The 20,349-nt window shown below is 45.8% G+C and overlaps 1 protein-coding gene across 4 annotated transcripts in view; it reads right to left on the bottom strand.

The window, feature by feature from the left end:
• Positions 1-5,594: 5,594 nt before the first annotated feature.
• Positions 5,595-20,349, bottom strand: part of LOC109882988 (filamin-A-like) — a 65,630-nt gene continuing 50,875 nt past the window's right edge. Inside the window, exons 26-49 of one of the 4 annotated variants that reach the window (XM_031803549.1) lie at positions 18,412-18,579; positions 18,211-18,334; positions 17,209-17,365; positions 16,707-16,896; positions 16,480-16,503; positions 15,315-15,394; positions 14,952-15,119; positions 14,651-14,725; positions 13,899-13,998; positions 13,577-13,717; positions 13,137-13,265; positions 11,395-11,568; positions 11,068-11,229; positions 10,693-10,896; positions 10,278-10,430; positions 10,076-10,198; positions 9,694-9,960; positions 9,473-9,610; positions 9,043-9,158; positions 8,371-8,503; positions 7,624-7,800; positions 7,186-7,404; positions 6,902-7,099; positions 5,622-6,827 (exon numbers count right to left, since the gene is read on the bottom strand). In XM_031803549.1, the coding sequence (XP_031659409.1) occupies positions 6,643-6,827; positions 6,902-7,099; positions 7,186-7,404; positions 7,624-7,800; positions 8,371-8,503; positions 9,043-9,158; positions 9,473-9,610; positions 9,694-9,960; positions 10,076-10,198; positions 10,278-10,430; positions 10,693-10,896; positions 11,068-11,229; positions 11,395-11,568; positions 13,137-13,265; positions 13,577-13,717; positions 13,899-13,998; positions 14,651-14,725; positions 14,952-15,119; positions 15,315-15,394; positions 16,480-16,503; positions 16,707-16,896; positions 17,209-17,365; positions 18,211-18,334; positions 18,412-18,579 (3,605 nt within the window). In that variant the 3' untranslated portion in view covers positions 5,622-6,642. Of the gene's footprint in view, positions 6,828-6,901; positions 7,100-7,185; positions 7,405-7,623; positions 7,801-8,370; positions 8,504-9,042; positions 9,159-9,472; positions 9,611-9,693; positions 9,961-10,075; positions 10,199-10,277; positions 10,431-10,692; positions 10,897-11,067; positions 11,230-11,394; positions 11,569-13,136; positions 13,266-13,576; positions 13,718-13,898; positions 13,999-14,650; positions 14,726-14,951; positions 15,120-15,314; positions 15,395-16,479; positions 16,504-16,706; positions 16,897-17,208; positions 17,366-18,210; positions 18,335-18,411; positions 18,580-20,349 lie in introns of all 4 variants that reach the window. The other 3 variants (XM_031803551.1, XM_031803550.1, XM_031803552.1) reach the window with 3 other exon arrangements.

The following is a 20,349-nucleotide window of genomic DNA, read 5'->3' on the forward strand; positions in this document are numbered from 1 at the left end:
CACCCATGCTCTACCAAGGTTTTACAGCCCCACAATGCCTACTCCACCCATGCTCTACCAAGGTTTTACAGCACCACAATGCCTACTCCACCCATGCTCCACCAAGGTTTTACAGCACCACAATGCCTACTCCACCCATGCTCTACCAAGGTTTTACAGCACCACAATGCCTACTCCACCCATGCTCCACCAAGGTTTTACAGCACCACAATGCCTACTCCACCCATGCTCTACCAAGGTTTTACAGCACCACAATGCCTACTCCACCCATGCTCTACCAAGGTTTTACAGCACCACAATGCCTACTCCACCCATGCTCCACCAAGGTTTTACAGCACCACAATGCCTACTCCACCCATGCTCTACCAAGGTTTTACAGCACCACAATGCCTACTCCACCCATGCTCTACCAAGGTTTTACAGCACCACAATGCCTACTCCACCCATGCTCTACCAAGGTTTTACAGCACCACAATGCCTACTCCACCCATGCTCTACCAAGGTTTTACAGCACCACAATGCCTACTCCACCCATGCTCTACCAAGGTTTTACAGCACCACAATGCCTACTCCACCCATGCTCTACCAAGGTTTTACAGCACCACAATGCCTACTCCACCCATGCTCTACCAAGGTTTTACAGCACCACAATGCCTACTCCACCCATGCTCTACCAAGGTTTTACAGCACCACAATGCCTACTCCACCCATGCTCTACCAAGGTTTTACAGCACCACAATGCCTACTCCACCCATGCTCTACCAAGGTTTTACAGCACCACAATGCCTACTCCACCCATGCTCTACCAAGGTTTTACAGCTTCAGACCTGCATCTTAAAACTGTGTTTTTTGTTTTGAGACTCCCTGGTTTGTACACTGGAAGGTGATTTTCTTTATAAAAAAAAAGTGCATTATACAACATTTCATTACATTAACCAAGTCTGCCATTGGCAGGTCTACTGTAAACTTAATTTGGCCTCTGTCAAAAGGTCTAGGCCTTAATGACACAGGTGGTGTGCTCCTTTGCACCCCATTATTTCTCTCTCTCTACTTTGCACATTCTTCCACTGCAAATCAACCATTCCAGTGTTTTACTTGCTATATTGTATTTACTTTGCCACCATGGCCTTTTTTTTTTTGCCTTTTACCTCCCTTATCTCACCTCATTTGCTCACATTGTATATATATTTTTCTACTGTATTATTGACTATGTTTGTTTTACTCCATGTGTAACTCTGTTGTTGTATGTGTCGAACTGCTTTGCTTTATCTTGGCCAGGTCGCCGTTGTAAATGAGAACTTGTTCTCAACTTCCCTACCTGGTTAAATAAAGGTTAAATAAATAAAATACAAATATATTAAGGTAAAATCCTGTAGTATTGGCCTGGATATTGATGATACGGTAAAATCCTGTAGTATTGGCCTGGATATTGATTATGTTTATGCTATGACAAGGCAAAGGTTGCTAATTATTTTAACACAGTTGTCGTGGAAATTTCCTCTATTTACCAAATCATGAGCGCAAACCACAACACACGTCAGAGTTAGTTATCAAAGTCCATCTTTAATTATATGAGCTCTATCACAACCCTGTGACTCTCAGATCAATTCAGTGTCTATCAATGAATTCTCTGAGAGCCCCCTCTACATTGCAACTGAGATCCTTTAATAGCAAAAAACACACATAGTCAGACAGCATAGACATAATAAATCGTTCAGCTTTGTCTCCTTACTCAAACCCAGAACCATAAACCAATCCTCCATATCAACAGGCATATATCAAATTGTCATTTAGATACAACCAATTCTAAATACAACCAATCCTGGACAAGCTCACAGGGAGCATAGAATGATTCCAGACACTGCCATCCTAGGGAGTGACTGGCACACAGACACAGTGGAGCAAAATATATGTTTACACATGATGACACCTTGACCTCTGACCTCTCCCCTCTCTGCGGCCCATGCAACTTAGTCTTGACATAGAACAGATAACTGCCAATGGCCACCACTATAGTACAACAAAATACATTCTTATGAGAAATAACTCATAAGCATATCATGAAAATAAAACATCTTATCTATGTTACCCACCAATTCTGATTATTCCCCAACACAGTTTTAACCACTCTCAGCCTCATCTCTGGTTAAGAAGTTACCCACCTTCTCTGGACACTATGGCCAGTCTTTATTATCAACTTGTACCACATCAAAGGATCACTAATGATTAGTTTGAGCTGTGACAGAGGAGGTGACAGAGGACAACGTTGCCAATCTACTATGCTTGATGAGCACCAACAAAGCAACTGGGCTGGATAACCTTCCTGCAAGATTCATAAAGGATAGTGCTCGTGTCACTGCAAAAATGATAACGCATATTACAAACCTTTCTATTAGCAGTGGTCAATTCCCCAAGGATCTCAAAACAGCCTGGTTTCACTCCACAAGAAGAGCAGTAAAACAAATGTAGGAAACTACAGGCCTGTGTCAAACCTCAGAACCTCATCCAAAGTTGAGTTTGTAATCAACTTGAGGGATACCTTCTGGAGAACAGTCTTTTTATGAACTCCAGTCTGGCTGTATGAACTCCAGTCTGGCTCTGTGAACTCCAGTCTGGCTCTGTGAACTCCAGTCTGGCTCTGTGCACTACAGTCTGGCTCTGTGCACTACAGTCTGGCTCTGTGAACTCCAGTCTGGCTCTGTGAACTCCAGGCTGGCTTTAGAACAGCTCATTTTAATTACTTTATACACCTTTTTGACCACATTAAGCAGGAAAGTGAGGGGAACTATACAGGTATGGTCATTTTAGGCAGAAAGCTTTTGACACTGTAGACCATGATATTCTCCTGATGAAACTGAAATGGATGGGTCTAAATGATGAGGCAGTGAATTGGTTTAGGTCTTATCTGACCAACAGAACACAAGTATGTAATGTTGGTGATGTCAGAGGCCAAAGAAATATCCTGTGTTGTACCACAGGGATCCATTTTAGAGTTTAAACGTATTTGGCTAAGGTGTATGTAAACTCCTGACTTCAACTGTAACCCCACCCACTTTGCCAAAGCACAGCCCCCACACCACTAGAGGGACATCAACAGACCACCCACTTCCTACCCTGAGACAAGGTTGAGTATAGCCCACAAAGATCTCCACCGCATGAACCCTAGGGGGCTCAAAAACCAGACAGGAAGATCACATCAGTGACTCAAACCACTCAAGTGACACACCCCTCCTAGGGATGGCATGGAAGAGCACCAGTAAGCCAGTGACGCAGCACCTGTAATAGGGTTAGAGGCAGAGAATCCCAGTGGAGAGAGGGGAACCGGCCAGGCAGAGACAGCAAGGGCGGTTCTTTGCTCCAGAGCCTTTCCGTTCACCTTCACACCCCTGGGTCAGACTACACTCAATCATATGACCCACTGAAGAGATGAGTCTTCAGTAAAGACTTAAAGGTTGAGACCGAGTCTGCGTCTCACATTGGTTGGCAGACCATTCCATAAAAATTGAGCTCTATTGGAGAAAGCCCTGCCTCCAGCTGTTTCCTTAGAAATTCTAGGGACAATTAGGAGGCCTGCGTCTTGTTAGCATAGCGTACGTGTAGATATGTACGGCAGGACCAAATCAGGACCAAATCAGAGAGATAGGTAGGAGCAAGCCCATGTAATGCTTTGTAGGTTAGCAGTAAAACCTTGAAATCAGCCCTTGCTTTGACAGGAAGCCAGTGTAGAGAGGCTAGCACTGGAGTAATATGTATAATATATCACATTGTTTGGTTCTAGTCAAGATTCTAGCAGCTGTGTTTAGCACTAACTGAAGTTTATTTAGTGCTTTATCCGGGTAGCCGGAAAGTAGAGCATTGCAGTAGTCGAATCTAGAAGTGACAAAAGGATAATTTTTTTTAAGTTGGATTTTTTTCAATTTTTACAAAAAAAAGTTTAAAAAGCTGCCCTTGAAATATATTATATATTCGTCAAAAGAGAGATCAGGGTCCAGAGTAACGCAGCTTCAGTTTTATTTGAGATGACTAATTTGACTGATTTGATTTGATTTGATTTGATTTGAGATGACTAAAACAATCCAAGATTATCAGATCCAACAGCAGGTCTCGGTTTTGTCCAATTTAAAAAAAAGTTAAACGTTTCACACCATCCACTTCCTTATGTCTGAAACACGGGTTTCCATGGAGGGCAATTTTGGGGCTTCACCATGTTTCATCAAAATGTACAGCTGAGTGTCCTCTGCATAGCAGTGAAAGTTGACATTGTGTTTCTGAATGACATCACCAAGAGGTAGAATATATAGTGAAAACAATAGTGGTCCTAAAACTGAACCTTGAGGAACACCGAAACTTACCATTGATTTGTCAGAGGACAAACCACCCAGAGATGAACTGATATCTGTCCAACAGATAAGATGTAAACCAACTTCGGTTTCTAATCTCTCCAAAAGATTGTGGTGATCGATGGTGTCAAAAGCAGCACAGCTGCAGAGTCACCATTACAAGGTAATTCACTGTCGTGTGCAGTGCTATGATGGGTCAAAAACCAGACAAACATTTTGTACACTGTCTTCAGGAAGAAAAAAACAAATTGAGAGGAATGAAAGGTTCAATATAGGCCAATCTTTTTAATAATAAAAAATAAAAAAAAGATTCTGGGTCAAGTCTGTTTCAAGAGTGGTTTTCTTTTCCTCTCTTGGGGAATGCTGCTTTTTAGTTAGCTTTGCAACAGTATAAAAAATACATTTTGGATTGTTCTCATTCTCAATTAAGTTGGAAAAATAGGATGGAGCAGCAGCTCTTCGATACTGCATGGTAAAGTATTTTCTAGTCGGAAGACTTCCAGTATGTTGGAACGCCATTTCCCTTCCAATTTTCTGGAAGCTTCAGGACTCTGGTATTTTCTGTATAAAAGGGAACAAATTTCGTGTGACAAATGTTTAGGGGTGCTACTACATCTAGGGTATTGCACAAGCTAACATTTAGATCCTCAGGTGGTTAGACAAACCATCTTTGGGTAGGTGAAGGGAGTCTGGACAACCCAAATATCTTTATAATAGCTTTTGATGATCCTTGTTTGGGTCTGAGCAGATTTGTTGCAATTGCAAAAGTAATAAAATGGTGGTCCAATAGTCCAGGATTATGAGGAAAAACATTAAGATCCACAATATTTAGTGTGACTGTGGCAGTGAGTAGGTCAAAAGACATGTTGGACAAAACCCACTGAGTTGTTGATGGCTCCTAAAGCCTTTGAGTGAGTCTGGACTTTTCCATGTAAATATTGAAGTCACCAAAAATTGACTACAAGGTCCGATAGGAATTCAGGGAACTCTGTGAGGAACTCTAGTGTGTGATCTCTGTAGTGAGGTCTTAGTAGTACGTGGTCTTTGTAGAATGTGATCTCTGTAGTTAATGTGTGATCTACACTACAGGTCAAACATTTTAGAACACCTACTCATTCAAGGGTTTTCTTAATTTGTACTATTTTCTACATTGCAGAATAATAGTGAAGACATCAACACTATGAAATAACACACATGGCTCTCCGGAGTGCGTGCCATCGAAGGATAAGAAGAACCACATTGAGCTTGACAGAGATCCTTCAAGACAATCTTTATTGTGGATCAAAATACTGTCTTTTACAACACTTTAAAGCCCTTTAACAGACAAGGTTATTTTATTCTGGAATACTGCGTAACAAAGCTAAAGAGCAGGGGGGGGGGGGGGGGGGTTTAGAACATTTAGCAGGAACACAACGCAACATTGGTTCTTTATGCATTTTGCTCATCTCTCCAGCCAACACTTTCCTCATATTCACTGCTAGTAATATTACAGCTATTACCGTGACAGTTTTTATTCAATACTAGTATCTGGACATCACTTCCACACTACAGTTAAATCATACTACTAGTGACATGGACATCACACTATAATTAGTAATACTTTAATCTAGTCAATATGCTGTAAGACACCGTTCTAACTGGGTCAGTCGCTGCAGTGGTGCTAGTCGCACCTCTAAAACAAGTGTGTGTGAAGTTATAGGAGCCGGCTACTCTAGCATCACTAACAGTTAATTTGTTATTAACATGTCATAAACCCTATACTAACAGTTTAACCTATAAGCCCATTCATTATTGTTATGGTTAAGACGAGCTAACACCAAGCCACAGCAGCTTAACTGACAAGGTATCCCACTTTCCCTTAAACATTTTAGAATTAGCATTATGAACACACTGGACTAGCATTAGGCTATTCTCATACCAATATACTATGCTCTGCTAGGCTAGGCTAGGCTAACCCCTATACCAATACACTATGCTACCATACGCTAGGCTATCACTAGCCCACAGCCAAACACTGCGTGGGGAAAGGAAGGTACATGTTGCTAAGCTATTTTACAGTAATAAAAAGGTGCATGTTTCCCCTCTCTATGACTACTAATGATTATGATAGGTGAGGGGAGGGGGGATGATAGTGAGGAGAGGAATGAAGAGGAATATTCAGTGTTTATGCATTATTGTTTGGGTTATGGTGAATGAGTTTAGAAAGTTGTAATCTGATTGCTATGAAGACAAAAGGGCTAGTTTGGAGGGTTCTGATTTATCATTGGCCTCTAGACAGTAATGGAGTTCGAATCTGATTGGTCTAGACAGTGATGTGGTAGGGGCTGCCAGGGATGTGTTGTTCTCCCCACTTCACTACCAGGATGTACTCTCCCTTCTCCTTGAGCTGGTAGCTGACGTTATAGACACGGTTCCCAAGATGCTTCACCAGTACCTCCTCACAGGGAACCCTGGGCCCGTCCACACCCACCAACAGCATGTTACGACCTGGAGGGAGGACAGTGTTAATACACACTGTAACCTGAGAGAGCTAGAGGGTCAGATACCAGACTAACACACACCTGCTTTGCTGCAGTCGACGCTGAAGTTGTTCTTCTGGCCGATAAAGCCCTTTGATAGGCCGAGACCCTTGGCTGTCACACAGCTGGCGTCCGATTGGCTGGGAGCTCCCTGGTGGGAAGAGCTAACCTGGCGAGTCACGGGGTCGACCATGACACTGGACGTCTCGTGGTTACTATGGCTACTGACCAGCTTGGAGCCTGGAGGAGAAAGATAGAAGTTAAGAGTGTCGAGTGAGGCCTGACATCTCCATTGTTCGTGTACAGCATGTGTCCAGGTCCCTCACCAGTGATCTTGGCCTTGAAGGGGGATCCTACGATGTGGTAAGGTCCTCCGTATCTGATGGAGATTAAGTAGTTTCCTGGAGCCATGGGGGTGTAGGTCACCTTGTAACCCTCCGGACACTCAACACAGTCCATCTTCACCTTGGAGGGGCCGTCGATGGTCACGGCCAGGGCCCCAGGGCCCGCCTTACTGGTGTTAACCACGAACTCACAGGCTGTACCTGCAGAGGGGGTTAGAAATGACTACAGATGAGAACACATCTCACACCACAACACATTAGACCCAGGAGTAAAATAAATTTGAGCTCTGCTTTAGTATGCCTGGAGTGCCAGACAGGCAGGGTTTGTCATTTTGAGACTTATATTGGCTTATTGAGCTAAGCTCAAACAGGCACAGATAAATTATTTGAAACCCAGGTCTGCAACATGCTCCATCGTACCAGTGGTTCCTCCCTCTAACCCAGCTCCGTATGCGGTCACCATGCCTGGGTCTCCAGCCTGTCCTGTCTCCCCCACCCTGATCTTGAAGGGACTGCCAGGGATGTGGCTGCCGTTGAACTTCACATCGATCAGATACAGACCGTTCTCTCTGGGAATGAATCGGACAGCATACTTATCTAGAGAGAGAGATTTTTCTGTTTAGTAGTGTAACGTAGTAGTAGTGTAATGTAGTATTGTGTCGCAGTATATAGTAAAAATCTGTCGTTCAGCGCCCGGGGGAACAGTGGGCAGCCCAGCGCCCAGGGGGGGGGGGGGAACAGTGGGCAGCCCAGCGCCCAGGTGGACGACGACAGTGGGCAGCCCAGCGCCCAGGGGGGGGGGACGACAGTGGGCAGCCCAGTAGTAGTATTAGTTACCTTGGTCTAGCTCAGTAACAGTGTAGTATAGTAAAGTATTGTGTAGTATTGTGTGGTAGTAGTTACCTTGTTCTAGCTCAGTAACAGTGTAGTATAGTAAAGTATTGTGTAGTAGTAGTTACCTTGTTCTAGCTCAGTAACACAGTATAGTATTGTGTAGTAGTAGTTACCTTGGTCTAGCTCAGTAGCACAGTATAGTATTGTGTAGTATTGTGTGGTAGTAGTTACCTCGATCTAGCTCAGTAACAGTATATTGTAGTATTGTGTGGTAGTGGTTACCTTGGTCTAGCTCAGTAACAGTATATTGTAGTATTGTGTGGTAGTAGTTACCTTGGTCTAGCTCAGTAACACAGCAGCCCTCCAGGGCTCCAGAGGGGCTGTGGACTTTAGCGTCAATCTGTCCCTTCGCTCCGTTCAGGCTCACAGCAAAGGATGCTGGGTGATTGACCTTCAACCCGGACTCCTGCTCAGATATATAACTCACAACTCAACACCACAACTACGCACGTCAATCTGTCAACACTAACACATGCTCAACATAATAATGCAATAGAATACAACTCAAACTTACCTGCAGGCAGCTAACAGGGGTAAAGAGGAGAGTCAGAGGTGAAGAACAGGACAGAAAAGAGAGCGTGTGTGTGGGTGTGTGTGAGAGAGAGAGAGACAGAAACTGGCCCATTGCATCCTCTTTAACCCTTTAGTGCCTGGTGGATGATGGGAAGGGAGAAGGAGGAAGGGGACTGTTGGGAGCCTTTAGAACGAGGCACGAGAAACACACAGTCCTTTAGTTTCCCACAAACCCTTGCACTTCCCAACAACACAGCAGCAGCAGCAGCACGACCTGGCCTCTAACCCTACTCTGATGTTCAGCAATTGCCGTACCTATACACACACACCATCCTGTAAATGCTAGCCACACAATATCCCCCCACAGGCTGCTGCTGCTGCATTGTGGGTAGTGTAGTCCTGGGTGTGTGCGTGTGTGTCTCCGAGCCTCACCTGAAGACTGGCAACAGTGAGTCGTCTGGCGTCATCAGAGGGCGACGCCACGGGAACCACGAAGGGACTGTCAGGGATGTGCTCCTCATTGAAACGGATAGACACCTCATAGTCTCCTGCAACACACGTGTAACAGGCATCACTGACTAACTGTGTAGCTTCCTTCCACAAGTCCTTACCGGTCCTCAATGGCGGATCCTCAGCCTCAAACACAGGTGACTGTCTGCTTGACAACATCTTAGCAAATTAGGCTATAGAAAATGTTTCTCAAGCAAGGAAGTGAGCTTATGAAGTGAACTTTGTTACACACACTGAGTAAGAAACAAACCTCTTCTTAATAAGAATGCTAACGTTGATGATAATGCTTGTAATGAGGACGATCATCACCAGGCTCTTGGTGGTTAGATAGTCGTTGCCATTCTCAACACACCTGACTCCTGGACCATGTAGGATACTCCACTGGATCCGTCCTTGCGGTCCTCGAAGGTGATCTCTGCTTTACTGGGCCCCTCCACCGCAATGCTGAGACCCCCTGCACCTGCCTCCCGCGTCCAGATACTGAACTCAGCTACACACACACGGATCAACACATACACACAATGTCAATGTGTGATCCTCACAGTATAGTAACCCCAACACACACACACGTACCTGGTACTCCAGCCTCTGCCCTCTCCAGCCCGGGCCCCCCAGCGCGGACCTTGTGGGCTCCTCCTTCTCCCAGGGGCCCCACTGTGAACTGGAAGGGGCTGCCGGGTACGTGCACGCCTGCATACTTCACACACACTGTGTGCACGCCAGTCTCCGTGGGAACAAAGCGGATGCAGTAGGTGTTGTTCTCTCCCTCCATGATGTCAGCCTTCTGGACCTGGCCAGACGGACTGGTCACCTGGGCCACCATGTCTGCTATGCTGATCTCTGTTAAGACACACACAGGGTTAACAGCCTCCTGGACCTGACCAGACAGACTGGTCACCTGGGCCATCATGTCTACTGATCTGATCAGCATCTCCTGGATGGTAGGAGAGGGTACCTGGGATCTTGAGGCTGAGGTCACACTGGCTGCCCACATTAGCAACAGACGCTGCCCTCTTCTTCCTGGTGATGCTCTCCTTCATCCTCCCTTCTCCTGTCACCTTCACCGTGAACGCACTCCCTACAAACACATTTTTAAAACAATATTTATTATATTATAAATATTTAAATTTAAATCGAGGATGTCAGGAAATGAGTACCTGGTACGTGTTGGTCGGCGAACTTGATGTTGATTATGTAGTTTCCTGGTTCAGTAGGGCAGTAGGTGACCTTACAGGTCCCATCCTCCTGGTCCTCAGTGTTAATGTCCACCTTACTGGGGCCTTCGATGGACAGACTCAGACCCCCATAGCCTGCAGCAAATCAAACTTCATTTAAAATGCTTTCCAAAAATCACAACATACTTAGAGTATTTGGCTTTTTACAGCCACATCTTTATTTTTGATGTAAAAGGGATTTAATAGAATGTTTCAGACACCGATTTCACTTGTTTCCGAGAGCCTAAAGACCTGCGTCACAGACTTGCTTCGCCTGATGCTACACAGACGCTCACTGACCTGCTTCACAGACCCTCACTGACCTGCTTCGTCTGAACCTCCTCAGACCCTCACTGACCTGCTTCGCGTGTGTCGATGATGAACTCAGCAGGTTCAAAGGTTTTGGCCTCACTGAGGCCCTGGCCAGTCACTCGCACCCGACTGGCGTCACCAATCTCCGATTGGCTGATCATCACGGCGATGGGGCTGCTGGGAATATGGCGTCCGTTCTTCTTGATGTTCACCAGGTGCTCCCCGATCTCCTTGGGAACAAACGAGATGCCTGACGGACAATGACAGGTTAGAGGAGCTTCTGAGAATCATAAACGGTCTGTAGACTACAATGATTTGTAACGTTGGTATTGTTCCACTCTCGGCTGAGGCTACGCCATACATTTTGAAGTTTGTCAAATGAACAATGATAGTAGATAGTCTGTTTCTGCTCAACACTGACCGACGTGTCCGTTGCGGAGCATCTTGAGGTGGCAGGGTTCCTCTCGGCCAGAGGGCGTGGTCAGGGAGGCTGTCAGCTGACTCAGGTCCAGCTCGCCAATGTCCAATGGGATGTCAGCAGCAGAGCCCACCTTCAGATGGGACATCCTCATAGAGTCATCACCTAGGAGACAGAACATTATGGGATGTCAGCAGCAGAGCCACCTTCAGATGGGACATCCTCAGAGTAATCACCGAGGAGACAGGGAGAGGGTCCATTGTTTTTCACTAAAGTCACCCTTTTTCACATTAACATGTAAAATAGTGTTACCTGGGATGTGTGTGTTACCTGTGATGTGGGCTGAGAAGGGGCTGCCAGGGATGTGTTTGTCATTGTATTTGACCAGGATGCTGTAGTCCCCAGGTAGGACAGGCAGGTAGGACACAGAGCATGTTCCATCCTGGTTATCCACACAGCTGATGTCAGCTTTAGAAGGACCCTCGATGGCCAGAGACAGACCGCCTACACAGGAGAGAGAGAGAGGTTAGAAAATACATCCTAATATGGACTCAGTTTGCCCTCAGAACAGCCTCAATTCATCAGGGACTCTAAGGTGTTGTCCCGGCCCATTTTGACTCCAATACTTCCCACGGTTGTATCAAGTTGGCTGGTGAAACATTGATACACACAGGAAACTGTTGAGCTTGAAAAACCCAGCAGCGTTGCAGTTTGACCTACTGAAACCGATGCGCCTGGCACCTGCTACCATACCTCAGTTGAAAGGTACTTAAATATTTTGTCTCGTCTATTCACACTCAATAGCACACAACCCATGTCTCAAATTATTTTACCTGTTCCTAATGTTTTGTTCGCTCCGTGTACATGCATTACACACATCAACTCAGTGTGTGTGTGTGTGTGTGTGTACCAACAGCACATTCGATTCTTCATATATGGAACAGAAATATAAAAATGCAACAATTTAAAATATTTGAGTTAATTCATATTAGCAAATCAGTCAATTGAAATACATTCATTAGGCCCTAATCTATATATTTCACATGACTGGGAATACAGATATGCATCTGTTGGTCACAGATACCTTAACAAAAAGGTAGGAAGTAGGAACATGGATCAGAAAATCAGTCAGTATCTGGTGTGACCACCATTTGTCTCATGCAGCACAACACATCTCCTTCACAGAGTTGATCAGGCTGTTGATTGTGGAATGTTGTCCCACTCTTCAATGGCGGTAAAAAGTTTCTGGATATCGTCGGGAACTGGAACACTGTCGTACACGTAGATCCAGAGCATCCCAAACATGCTCAACAGGTGACATGTCTGGTGAGTATGCAGGCCATGGAAAAACTGGGACATGTTCAGCATCCAGGAATTGTGTACAGATCCTAACGCCATGGGGCCGTGCATTATCATGCTGAAACATGATGTCGGTGGATGAATGGCACGACAAAGGGCCTCAAGATCTCACGGTTTCCCTGCATTCAAATTGCCATTGATAAAATGCAATTATGTTCCATGTCCGTAGTTTATGCCTGCCCATACCCCCACCATGGGGCACACTGTTCACAACATTGACATTAGCAATACACGTGGTCTGCGGTTGTGAGGCCGTACTGCCAAATTCTCTAAAACGGATGTTGGAGGTGGCTTATGGTAGAGATATGAACATTAAATTCTCTGGCAACAGCTCTGGTGGACATTCCTGCAGTCAGCATGTCAATTGCACGCTCCCTCAAAACATCTGTGGTATTGTGTTCTGTGACAACTGCACATTTTAGAGTGGCCTTTTATTGTCCCCAGCACAAGGTGAACCTGTGTAATGATCATGCTGTTTAATCAGCTTCTTGATATGCCACACCTGTCAGGTGGATGGATTATCTAAGCAAAGGAGGAATGCTCACTAACAGGGATGTAAACAAATGTGAGAGAAACTAGGTTTGTGTGTGTATGGGACATTTCTGGGATCTTTTATTTCAGCTCATGCAACCAACACTTTACATGTTGTGATTATAGTGTTGTTCAGTGTAGATCATTATGATAAATTATAAATCTAACTACTATTGTCCTACCCTCTCCTGCGTCCTTGGTGTTGACGGTGAACATGGCAGGTTTGTTGACGGTCCCGTGGATCAGGCCCGGCCCGTACGCACTGACATTCCCACTGTTCACATAGTCCACATAGAACTGGAGTGGACTACCTGTTACAGAGAGAGGGGGAGAGAAGAGAGTGGGATGAGAGTCAGCACATCCAGAAGTGATAGATGTGATAGAAAGTGGTATAATTGACTCAAACATATTTAGCTTTCTAAATGAAGATGCATGTTATCAGAGTTAGGTGGTTGTTCGTACCAGGGGTGTGTGTAGTGTGTGTTGTTCGTAGTGTGTGTTGTTCGTACCAGGGGTTTGTGTAGTGTGTGTTGTTCGTACCAGGGATGTGTGTAGTTCGTACCAGGGGTGTGTGTATAGTGTTGTTCGTACCAGGGGTGTGTGTAGTGTGTGTTGTTCGTACCAGGGATGTGTATCCCGTCGTATTTGATGTCCATCTCGTGGAGGCCGGCCTCAGTCGGAGCGTATTTAACCGTTACTGTCCCGTCCTTATTGTCTGTGATGTCTGGCTTGGCTGTCTTACCTGACGGCATGCGCACGTCGCCTAGGGGAGGAAACAGTAGTTGAACAGGCAAGGTACCTCAGGCTTTCAGTATGTGAGGTGATTTGAGATCATGCGCCTGCGTTTGGTAAGTTCCATTAGTGGTTAAGGGTGGTGACGTCATCTAGCGGTTAAGGATGATGACTTCCTGTCTGGCGGCCCAACAACAGTACGGTGTGTGTACCTGTGATCTCTCCTTTTTGGATGGTGAAGGGGATAACCAGGTCAAACGGCCGGAGTCCCGCCACGTCCAAACCATTCATTCCCATTGGCCGGTCTGTTGCCTAGGAGACAGAGGTCAAAGAATCTGAGGTGAGGAGGGGGAGGGACTAAGGTATGTGGGTAAGAATGATGAGGGGCGAGGGACAATATTGGGCGACGGACTGTGTTGGATACAGAGGTGTTCAGGATGTTGAGGGGCGAGGGACAATATTGGATACAGAGGTGGTTCAGGATGTTGAGGGGCGAGGGACAGTATTGGATGAGGGACAGTATTGGACACAGAGGTGGTTCAGGATGTTGAGGAGGGGTGAGGGACAGTATTGGATGAGGGACAGTATTGGATACAGAGGTGGTTCAGGATGTTGAGGGGCGAGGGACAGTATTGGATGAGGGACAGTATTGGACACAGAGGTGGTGGAGGGGTGAGGGCGATGAGACCAAACACAGCAGAATAGAATGTAGCTGAAATGAAAAGACGATAGGGACCAAACACCAAAACATGAAGTATGACATGATTACGATGACAATGATGATTATGTTGATGAAGATGAAACCACCGACACTGTGAGAGAAAGACATCATGACAGAAGCAGCAGCCAGACAGACGACATAAAGACACGGCGGCCATTTTGTCAAATGTGGAGCCACATTGATGATTCACAAAATGGCTGCTTTTCCCCCTGTGTGGAGAGAGTGGAATGGAGAGACCAGTACCCAGGGCTGTTGACTGTAGTACTGTGGTAGTTGTTGCTGTTGGAGGAGCTGATCTGAAGGGGCTCCTTCCAATGCCTGGGGGGGGGGGTGGAATAAACAATAAGTTATTTTGTCGAACTGTTCCACAATGTTCAGATAGAGTTCCGTCAGTATAGAGTCTGTCTCCGGACTGTCCAATGAGAATCTGCTGTAGAAGGAGGGGTCAGAGGTCTCATTAACCAATCAAGACTCAGACACCTGCAAAAACACACTCAACCACATGTGCGCGCCTGTGTATATATCTGTAGGTGACTGTACATACCGTGACCAGGAAGGGGCTGTTGGGGATGAGTTCCCCTCCAAAGCGAACGCAGATACAGTAATCTCCAGGCTGGGGGGCAGTGTAGAAGATATCAAAGGTTCCATCCTCATTCTCCACCACGTCTACATCTAACTCCACCCCTTCTGGGGTACACACACTGCACGTCACCTAGAGAGGAGGGGGGGGGGGGGTAGAGAGGTAGGAGCAGAGAGAGAGGGGGGGGGGGTAGAGAGGTATGAGCAGAGAGAGAGGGGGGGGGGGGTAGAGAGTTATAGCCACACTAAGATGTGGACAGTAGGAGTGAGCACGTCTCCCTCCCTCCACGTACAGATAAAGACTAACCAAACGCCTATCCATCATTACCTTTCCTTTCCCAGCAGCCTTTGCATCTACAGTAATGACAGTCTGCTCTCCGATCTGGATGGTTGGACCCACACCGGCTCCTGCGAGACAGATGAAGAGAAACGGTCACACAGGAAGTCTGACCCTCCCTCCCACAAGTCATCCATGCATCCTCTCCACAAGCCCTATTCCTTATAGAGTGCACTAGATAGAGTCATTTCAGACATGTTATACAGACAGTTATTACTATCAGCAGCATACAACATCCAGCCTCCATATCAACTCCATTACCCACAATGTCATTCACCATGCCAACTAGTACTACGGGTAAACTACGTTAGTTAGAGAGCGAGCTACAGACAGAGCTTGAGAGAGACAGAGCAGCAAAACAATTAGACCAAATCGTGAGAAAACATGGAATGTTGAAACATTGGAATGAAAATATATATTTTTAAAAACTACAATGCTATTTGTCCCAGTAGCAGAATACCTGACCACTGACTGACCCTAACTTAAGGAAAGCTTTGACTATGTACAGACTCAGTGAGCATAGCCTTGCTATTGAGAAAGGCCGCCGTAGGCAGACCTGGCTCTCAAGAGACAGGCTATGGACACACTGCCCACAAGATGAGGTGGAAACTGAGCTGCACTTCCTATCCTCCTGTCCAATGTATGACCAGAGAGAGACATATTTCCCTCAGATTACACAGATCTATCAAGAACTCAAAAACAAATCCAATTTGGTAAACTCCCATGTCTACTGGGTGAAATTCCACAGTGTGCCATCACAGCAGCAAGATTTGTGACCTGTTGCCACAAGAAAAGGTCAACCAGTGAAGAACAGACACCATTATAAATAGGTTGGATTTACATTTAGTCATTTTGTACACTGTATATATACACATCGTATGACATTGGAAATGTCTTTATTCTTTTAGAACTTCTGCGAGTGTTTACTGTTCATTTTGTATTGTATATTAATTTCATTTGCTTTGGCAATGTTAACACATCTTTCCCATGCCAATAAAGCCCCTGGAATCGAAATTGACAGACAAAGAGAGCAAGATAGCGAGAGCTAGAGGTGAGTCAGGAAAGGGAGCTGAACTGTAAAATGGGTATTGCCATCCTGCATGCAGACAGACCAACGTAATGGATCAGACTAGTGGATCTATCTAAGTGTTCTTACCCAGGCCGTGGCCGCCGATTGACACTGAGAAGGAGAAGGGTGGAAGCAGGGGAGCGAAACAGTGACAAACACAATGAGAGTCAGGGTGAGAGGCAACTACTGGTGCTTCAAATGGACGGATGAAAACAAATGTGATGAGGAGTGAAGCAGGGTGGAGGAAGGGACAGTTCAAACCATCACACAATACCGTACCAAAAACACTGTGTGTGTGTGTGTGTGTCTGTTACCTGTGACAGTACATTTGCTGGCGTCTCCAGTAGGTAGAGCCCTGATGCGGTAGGGGGAATAAGGGATCTCGTCCCCTCCATACTTTATCAGGATGGTGTAACGACCAGTCATGTCAGGTACATAAGACACCAGGTAAGTCCCGTCCTGGTTGTCGCGGATACTGGCCTTCTTAGGCTTCCCCTCGGGGTCCTGGACACAGTCACCATGCAAACAGACCGTCAGATGAGGTAACCAATGGAGACAGTCAAACTGATGATGTCGCCATGGAAATGAGACAGGCCCACTAGTGATTAGCTGGCCCGTGACGCTGGTAATACCACCTCCTAGACGCATGCATCCAATGCCTGGTTAGCTTACTCCTGCTGTTAAATAACGCCACCCAGACGGGCCACCCAGACATAGTGGGAGTAGACTGATTGGTCTGTTAACAGGACTCACAGTGATCTGCAGACAAGCTATGTACCCCTTGACATAGCTGATTGGTTTGTTAACTGAACTCACAGTGATCTGCACGGCGAGCAGCCCCTCTCCTGCATCCTTGGCGTCGATGGTGAACTCGACAGGCAGAGAGGCGGGCACTCCGGTGGTGTTGAGACCGGGGCCGCTGGCGCGCACCTTGCTGGCATCATGGGTAGGCAACACTTTCACCTTGTAGGGACTGGAGAGTAGCAGAACTGTGTGAAGTCCCTCCATTTTTCACAGAAATGTGTAGTGTGTATAAATGTGTAGTCTATCGATATGTGACTCGTTTCAGGAAACTAGGCATATGTCACACGTCACTACTTCACAGGAGGTGTTTGAAGATAAACAAATGTAGCAAAATGCGTTTTTTGGGGCTAAAATAAGATGCAGCTAAAAACAGAGTTAAATGGTTCCAGCCGTGAAGCGTTGATCCATGTATATGGTAAGAGTCTAGCTACATTTTCAAGATATGTTTCTAATTTTGTCAGGAAGTTGTTTTTATTTGCTATGTTAAAGCATACTGTTAGTTAGCAAATGTATGATGTGTGTAGCAATATTATTCTAATCAGATATTTATAGCCTAATGTGAGCTAGCTAACATTGAACAGAGTTGGTTAGCTTTAGCTACCTGCAGATCCATACGAGAGCTATGGTGCTTGTATTGGAATTAGTTGGGATTATGCCGGTTCATTGTTTAGCTAGCTAGATGTCTAAACAAAAATCGGCTGGATTACTACATGACCATCAAATTAGCCAGGTGTGTCTGGGTGTGATTGCAGCCATCTATTGTATTTCATGAACATGTCTAGACAATAGTGACCCATCAATTTAGACCAGCGTCTCTGGGTAACGTAGCGTCTCTGGGTAACGTAGCGTCTATAATGATATCTATTCACTGTACCGTTTACACCTATATCCTGTGCATGTGACAAGAAATTTGCAGGAGTGTGTGTGCATTACCTGCGTGTGTGTGTGTGTGTGCTACCTGCGAGTGTTGGAGTGTGTGTGTGCACATTACCTGTGTGTGTGTGTGTGTGTTACCTGCGTGGGATCTCTTGGTCAGCATACAGTACGTTGATAGAGTAAGGTCCCTCTCTGGTCGGGATGTAGTTCACGGTGTGAGTCTGGTCTCCATTATCCACTAACTCTGCTGGCTCCACTACACCTACACACCACACAGAGAAACCAGAGTTGGACACAGGAACCAAAAGTTCTAGAATCAAATAAAGGGCTGGCACACACCTTTGGGTCCCTGTACTCTGACTTGTAGAGGGGCGACTCCTGCTTTAGAGGCGTCCACTGTGAAGGCCTGTGGAATGTTGGCACGCACGTTGGTTCCAAGCCCCACCCCCTGGCACTTCACCTTAGAACTGTCCACCGTGTCACTGACAGGAACCTGGAATGGACTGCCTAAAGACAGTGCAAGAGATGGGGGAGAAAGAGAGGGTAGACCGGGAGAGAGGTCAGATGTAGGTTTAGTGGATGTTGTACTAGTTCTTTATTATCCCAGATTGGGAAGATCACTAGCTATCCTCACAGATTCTGGAAAAGAGGCCGCAGAGCGGGGATCCTTCTGAGAATCCAGAGGCGAGCGAGTAAACTCCCATTGCCTTCCATTCTTCTTGCTAACTTGCAATCATTGGAAAATAAAATTGATGACCTACGATTAAGATGATCCTACCAACGGGACATTAAAAACCTAACATCTTATGTTTCGCCGAGACGTGGCTGAACGATGACACATATAGAACTGGCGAGTTTTTCCATGCACCGGCAGAACAGAGAAGCTACGTCTGGTAAGACGAGGGATGGGGGTGTGTTTGTCAATAACAGCTGGTGCGCAATGTCTAATATTAAAGAAGTCTCGAGGTATTGTTCGCCTGAGGTAGAGTACCTTATGATAAGCTGTAGACCACACTATTCGTAGCCGTCTATTTACCATCAAAGCGAAGCTGGCACTAAGACCACTCAAAACAAACTCGAATAGGTCATAAGTAAAAAAGAAAATGGTCACCCAGAAGCGGCGCTCCTAGTGGCCGGGGACTTTAATGCAGGGAAACTTAAATCAGTTTTACCAGCATGTCACATGTGCAACGAGAAAAATAAATAAAATCCTAGACCACCTTTACTCCAGAGATGCATACAAAGCGCTCCCCCCCCCCACATTTGGCAAATCTGACCATAATTCCATCCTCTTGATTCCGGCTTACAAGCAAAAACTAAAGCAGGAAGTACCAGCGACTCGCTCAATACGGAAGTAGTCTGACGATGCGGATGCTACACTACAGGACTGTTTCTCTAACAGATTGGAATATGTTCCAGGATTCATCTAATGGCATTGAGTACACCACCTCAGTCATTGGCTTCATCAATAAGTGCATCAATGACGTCGTCTCCACAGTGACTGTACGTACATATCCCAACCAGAAGCCATGGATTACAGGCAACATTCACATCGAACTAAAGGCTAGAGCTGCCGCTTCAAGGAGAAGGAGACTAATCCGGACACTTATAAGAAATCCCGCTATGCCCTCAGATGAACCATCAAACAAGAAAAGCGTCAATATAGGATTAAGATTGAATCTTACTACACCAGCTGTGATGCTCGTCGGATGTTGCAGGGCTAGAAAACTATTACGGACTACAAAGGGAAACAGACGCGAGCTGCCCAGTGACAGAGCCTACCAGATGAGATATATATCTTTTATGCTCACTTGGAGGCAAGCAACACTGAAGCATGCACGAGAGCACCAGCTGTTCTGGATGACTGTGAGAAAGCTCTAGGTAGCCGACATGAACAAAACCTTGAAAATAGGTCAACATTCAAAGCCGCTGGGCCAGACGGATTACCAGGACATGTACTCAAAGCATGACTGTGACTGCATGGCCAAACACGACTCCAACACCATCATTAAGTTTGCTGACAACAGTGGTAGGCCTGATCACCCACAATGAGACAACAACCTCACCCTCAATGTGAGCAAGACTAAGGAGCTGATCGTGGACTACAGGAAAAGGAGGGCCGAACAGACCCCTATTAACATCAACGGGGCTGTAGTGGAGCTGGTCAAGAGTTTTTCCAAGTTCCTTGGTGTCGACATCACCAACGAACTATCATGGTCCAAACACACCAAGACAGTCATGAAGAGGACAATACAAAAACCTTTCCCACTCAGACTG

Source organism: Oncorhynchus kisutch, linkage group LG24 (genome assembly GCF_002021735.2).
Source record: "Oncorhynchus kisutch isolate 150728-3 linkage group LG24, Okis_V2, whole genome shotgun sequence".
Classification (NCBI taxonomy): Eukaryota; Metazoa; Chordata; class Actinopteri; order Salmoniformes; family Salmonidae; genus Oncorhynchus; species Oncorhynchus kisutch.